Source organism: Oncorhynchus keta, unplaced genomic scaffold (genome assembly GCF_023373465.1).
Source record: "Oncorhynchus keta strain PuntledgeMale-10-30-2019 unplaced genomic scaffold, Oket_V2 Un_contig_1563_pilon_pilon, whole genome shotgun sequence".
Lineage (NCBI taxonomy): Eukaryota > Metazoa > Chordata > Actinopteri > Salmoniformes > Salmonidae > Oncorhynchus > Oncorhynchus keta.
Window position 1 is genome coordinate 20734 of NW_026279434.1, and position 6223 is coordinate 26956.

Consider the following 6223-nt stretch of genomic DNA (forward strand, 5'->3'; position numbering starts at 1 on the left):
CAAACCCGACGACCCGGGCCAAACCCGCCGACCCCGGGCCAAACCCGGCCGACCCGGGCCAAACCCGGACGACCCGGGCCAAACCAGGCAGACCCGGGCAAAACCCGGCCGACCCGGGGCCAAACCCGGACGACCCGGGCCAAACCCGGTAGACCCGGGCCAAACCCGGCCGACCCGGGCCAAACCGGACGACCCGGGCCAAACCGGACGACGCCGGGTTTCCCGGACGACCCGGGCCAAACCCGGTAGACCCGGGCCAAACCCGGCAGACCCGGGCAAAACCCGGCCGACCCCGGGCCAAACCCGGACGACCCGGGCCAAACCCGGCCGACCCCTGGCCAAACCCGGTAGACCCGGGCCAAACCCGGGCGACCCGGGCCAAACCCGGTAGACCCGGGCCAAACCCGGACGACCCGGGCCAAACCCGGGCGACCCGGGCCAAACCCGGACGACCCGGGCCAAACCCGGCTGACCCGGGCCAAACCGGACGACCGGGCCAAACCCGGACGACCCGGGCCAAACCCGGGCGACCCGGGCCAAACCCGGACGACCCGGGCCAAACCCGGCCGACCCGGGCCAAACCCGGCCGACCCGGGCCAAACCCGGACGACCCGGGCCAAACCAGGCAGACCCGGGCAAAACCCGGCCCGACCCGGGCCAAACCGGACGACCCCCGGGCCAAACCCAGTAGACCCCGGGCCAAACCCGGTAGACCCGGGCCAAACCGGACGACCCGGGCCAAACCGGGCGACCCGGGCCAAACCCGGACGACCCGGGCCAAACCCGGATGACCCGGGCCAAACCCGGTAGACCCGGGCCAAACCCGGCCGACCCGGGCCAAACCCGGGCGACCCCGGGCCAAACCCGGACGACGCCGGGTTTCCCGGACGACCCGGGCCAAACCCGGTAGACCCCGGGCCAAACCCGGCAGACCCGGGCAAAACCCGGCCGACCCGGGCCAAACCCGGACGACCCGGGCCAAACCCGGCCGACCCCTGGCCAAACCCGGTAGACCCGGGCCAAACCCGGACGACCCGGGCCAAACCCGGTAGACCCGGGCCAAACCCGGACGACCCGGGCCAAACCCGGCGACCCGGGCCAAACCGGACGACCCGGGCCAAACCCGGCTGACCCGGGCCAAACCCGGACGACCCGGGCCAAACCCGGACGACCCGGGCCAAACCCGGGCGACCCGGGCCAAACCCGGACGACCCGGGCCAAACCCGGCCGACCCGGGCCAAACCCGGTAGACCCGGGCCAAACCCGGCCGACCCCGGGCCAAACCCGGACGACCCGGGCCAAACCAGGCAGACCCGGGCAAAACCCGGCCGACCCCGGGCCAATCCCGGACGACCCGGGCCAAACCCGGCCGACCCGGGCCAAACCCGTAGACCCGGGCCAAACCGGACGACCCGGGCCAAACCCGGACGACCCGGGCCAAACCCGGTAGACCCCGGGCCAAACCCGGCCGACCCCGGGCCAAACCCGGACGACCCCGGGCCAAACCCGGCCGACCCCGGGCCAAACCCGTAGACCCCGGGCCAAACCCGGACGACCCCGGGCCAAACCCGGCAGACCCCGGGCAAAACCGGCCGACCCGGGCCAAACCCGGACGACCCGGGCCGGCCGGACGACCCGGGCCAAACCCGGCCGACCCCGGGCCAAACCCGGCCGACCCCGGGCCAAACCCGGCCGACCCCGGGCCAAACCCGGACGACCCCGGGCCAAACCCGGCCGACCCCGGGCCAAACCCGGACGACCCCGGGCCAAACCCGGACGACTGACCTACAGTAAAGGGCATTCATCTTAAGGCAGGCAGGTGACACGACTACATACAGGATCACAGTCAGAGTAGCCCTTCTCTCTTCCACATTCTGGGAATCCCTCCACTCTCCCTCTGTCATCCATCCAGACACTGCCCAGGCAGGCAGGCACCTTCCAGGTGAATGATTGACCCTGGTGGATTAGTGTAGGCACCCTTCAGGTATTAACAGCAGCAGTCATCAACATGGTCACATGATGCCTCCAATCCATCAGCCATTCTCCTCTATTTGGCTTATCTTGATAAGAGGAGCGGGTTACTTATTGGCACCCTGGTAGACACACACACACACACACACACACACACACACACACACACACACACACACACACACACACACACACACACACACACACACACACACACACACACACACACACACACACACACACACACACACACACACACACACACACACACACACACACACACACACACACACACACACACACACACACACACACACACACACACACACACACACACACACACACACACACACACACACCTCTGGGAGTTGACCCTGATATAGTTGAATCTGTCCTTATGGAAGACAGCTCGTTAACCAGCGTTATGTGGAGACAGGGTGTATTTTAAGCAATTCATTTGCAACTCGGGAGAAACTGGAACTTTTAAATATTGACCACTGCACTGAGAAAATTAATGAGAAGAAAGTATTTGGGAGTATCATTATGCATAGAAGCATCCAGGAGATTGAGTAGACCTGACATTTGACCTCTTATAGCCCTGCCTGATGGTTAACGTGATTGGCTACAGTGTGAGAGCCAATGATCTATTAAGAATTAGCTCCCGGACTGTTACACAAGGCTGTAGGTTTGGAATGAAGTGTGTCACTGCACAGCAGGTTGTGTGCTCTGTCCCTCTGTCCCTCTGTCCCTCTGTCCCTCTGTCACCCTGTTCCTCTGTCCCTCTGTCCCTCTGTCACTCTGTCCCTCTGTCCCTCTGTCCCTCTGTCCCTCTGTCCCTCTGTCCCTCTGTCACTCTGTCCCTCTGTCCCTCTGTCCCTCTGTCCCTCTGTCACCCTGTCCCCCTGTCCCTCTGTCCCTCTGTCCCTCTGTCACTCTGTCCCTCTGTCCCTCCTCTGTCACTCTGTCCCTCTGTCCCTCTGTCCCTCTGTCACTCTGTCACTCTGTCCCTCTGTCACCCTGTCCCTCTGTCCCTCTGTCACTCTGTCCCTCTGTCACTCTGTCCCTCTGTCCCTCTGTCCCCCTGTCCCTCTGTCCCTCTGTCACCCTGTCACTCTGTCCCTCTGTCCCTCTGTCCCTCTGTCACCCTGTTCCTCTGTCCCTCTGTCCCGCTGTCACCCTGTCCCTCTGTCACCCTGTCCCTCTGTCCCTCTGTCCCTCTGTCACCCTGTCCCCCTGTCCCTCTGTCCCTCTGTCCCTCTGTCACCCTGTCCCCCTGTCCCTCTGTCCCTCTGTCCCTCTGTCACCCTGTTCCTCTGTCCCTCTGTCCCGCTGTCACCCTGTCCCTCTGTCACCCTGTCCCCCTGTCCCTCTGTCCCTCTGTCCCTCTGTCTCCCTGTCACTTCTTCCCTTTCTCTCTACTCTCTATGGCTTTGTATCTGGTCTCTCTCGACAGCCGGCACCTGGGAGTCTTCCAAGCAATGTTCCAGCATGGTTCAGGTTGGCAAGGTGGTTCACTATAAAGGGTTTTTGTAAGGAGTGTTGAGTAACAAATAAATAAATAAACTACACAAAAGTGTCCCATTTATTTTCTCTATCAAAATAACTTATTGTGGAGGATGAAGTTGACAGCTCAACAAGTATCAATAATCAACCGGGTATCACAGTCGTGAGTGCCACAGGAGCGTATCACCCTGTCTTTCTAGCTAGGTTGTAGTTTTTCTAATCATCCTGTCTTATCTAGCTAGGTTGTAGTTTTTATCATCCTGTCTTTCTAGCTAGGTTGTAGTTTTTCTAATCACCCTGTCTCATCTAGCTAGGTTGTAGATTTGTTAGCATTCTGTCTTTCTGGCTAGGTTGTAGATTTGTTAGCATTCTGTCTTTCTAGCTAGGTTGTAGTTTTTATCATCCTGTCTTTCTAGCTAGGTTGTAGTTTTTCTAATCACCCTGTCTTATCTAGCTAGGTTGTAGATTTGTTAGCATTCTGTCTTTCTAGCTAGGTTGTAGTTTTTTAGCATTCTGTCTTTCTAGCTAGGTTGTAGTTTGTTAGCATTCTGTCTTTCTAGCTAGGTTGTAGTTTTTTAGCATTCTGTCTTTCTAGCTAGGTTGTAGTTTTTCTAATCACCCTGTCTTATCTAGCTAGGTTGTAGATTTGTTAGCATTCTGTCTTTCTAGCTAGGTTGTAGTTTTTTAGCATTCTGTCTTTCTAGCTAGGTTGTAGTTTTTATCATCCTGTCTTATCTGGGTAGGTTGTAGATTTTATCATCCTGTCTTATCTGGGTAGGTTTGTAGTTTTTATCACCCTGTCTTATCTGGGTAGGTTGTAGTTTTTATCATCCTGTCTTGTCTGGGTAGGTTGTAGATTTTATCATCCTGTCTTATCTGGGTAGGTTGTAGTTTTTATCATCCTGTCTTATCTGGGTAGGTTGTAGTTTTTATCATCCTGTCTTATCTAGCTAGGTTGTAGTTTTTATCACCCTGTCTTATCTAGCTAGGTTGTAGTTTTTATCATCCTGTCTTATCTAGGTAGGTTGTAGTTTTGATCATCCTGTCTTATCTGGGTAGGTTGTAGTTTTTATCATCCTGTCTTATCTGGGTAGGTTGTAGTTTTTATCATCCTGTCTTATCTGGGTAGGTTGTAGTTTCTTGTCCACACTGTGTTACTGCAGAGCCTAGTGCCACGTGTTGTTGGTTTGGTGCCCGTGGTGTGTGCTTGGTGCCCGTGGTGTGTGCTTGGTGCTCCATGGTGTGTGCTTGGTGCCCGTGGTGAGCTCCGTGGTGTGTGCTTGGTGCCCGTGGTGTGTGCTTGGTGCCCGTGGTGTGTGCTTGGTGCTCCATGGTGTGTGTTTGGTGCCCGTGGTGTGTGCTTGGTGCTCCATGGTGTGTGCTTGGTGCCCGTGGTGTGTGCTTGGTGCCCATGGTGTGCTCCGTGGTGTGTGCTTGGTGCCCATGGTGTGTGCTTGGTGCCCGTGGTGTGCTCCGTGTTGTGTGCTTGGTGCCCATGGTGTGTGCTTGGTGTCTGTGGTGTGCTCTGTGGTGTGTGCTTGGTGCCCATGGTGTGTGCTTGGTGTCCGTGGTGTGTGCTTGGTGCCCGTGGTGTGCTCCGTGGTGTGTGATTGGTGCCCATGTTGTGCTCCGTGGTGTGTGATTGGTGCCCGTGGTGTGCTCCGTGGTGTGCTGCTTGGTGCCCGTGATGTGCTCCGTGGTGTGCTCCGTGGTGTGTGCTTGGTGTCCGTGGTGTGTGCTTGGTGCCCGTGGTGTGCTCCGTGGTGTGCTGCTTGGTGCCCGTGATGTGCTCCGTGGTGTGCTCCGTGGTGTGCTCCGTGGTGTGTGCTTGGTGTCCGTGGTGTGCTGCTTGGTGCCCGTGGTGTGCTCCGTGGTGTGCTGCTTGGTGCCCGTGATGTGCTCCGTGGTGTGCTCCGTGGTGTGTGCTTGGTGTCCGTGGTGTGCTGCTTGGTGCCCGTGGTGTGCTCCGTGGTGTGCTGCTTGGTGCCCGTGATGTGCTCCGTGGTGTGCTCCGTGGTGTGCTCCGTGGTGTGCTCCGTGGTGTGCTGCTTGGTGCCCGTGGTGTGTGCTCTCTGCTCCAGTATTAGTGTGTTTGTCAGAGTGTGGATTCATTTGCCGGAGTGGGGAAGTGTGTGAGCGTGCTAGCAAGGGGATCACAGGTGTGTTTCTGCGCTCCGCAGAGAGCCCCCACCGCCCAACCCCCACGTCCCTATGCATCCTGGGTAATATCAGCCCACAGAGCACCTGCGTCCCTCTCCCACTCACCCCACACACACCTCTAATAGCAGCTTATCAGGCAGTAATATGGTTTCTGTAATGCCCAGCTGTGGTTACTCAGCCCCACAATATACACACACACACAATACACACTCACACACGTATACACACACACACACACACACACACACTGTCCCTGCAGTCTCAATAAGCACATCCTGTACTGTCCAACTGACTCCGTTAGCATTAGGGTAGCTAGACCACCACACAGACAGACAGTGCCACACAGATGGATAAATGGAGCTCTGTCTTTCTGTCACACACACACACACACACACACACACACACACACACACACACACACACACACACACACACACACACACACACACACACACACACACACTGCAGCGTGATGACAGCCCCCCACACACACACGCACACACACACACACACACTGCAGCGTGATGACAGCCCCCCCACACACACACTCCCGTCATCTCCTCAAACTAATATTATCCACCAAATACAC

The 6223-nt window shown here is 57.7% G+C and overlaps 1 protein-coding gene across 1 annotated transcript; it reads right to left on the reverse strand.

Moving 5' to 3' along the window:
* Positions 1-4581: 4581 nt before the first annotated feature.
* On the reverse strand, positions 4582-5586 carry LOC127919068 (histidine-rich protein PFHRP-II-like). The gene has a single exon (XM_052502488.1). It carries the CDS (start codon positions 5584-5586, stop codon positions 4582-4584), a length of 1005 nt encoding a protein of 334 aa, XP_052358448.1.
* Between the last annotated feature and the right edge of the window lie 637 nt (positions 5587-6223).

Bases quoted from the DNA above. Each gene is read 5' to 3' on its own strand.
- LOC127919068 (XM_052502488.1), bottom strand. From the start codon at position 5,586: ATGAATCCACACTCTGACAAACACACTAATACTGGAGCAGAGAGCACA.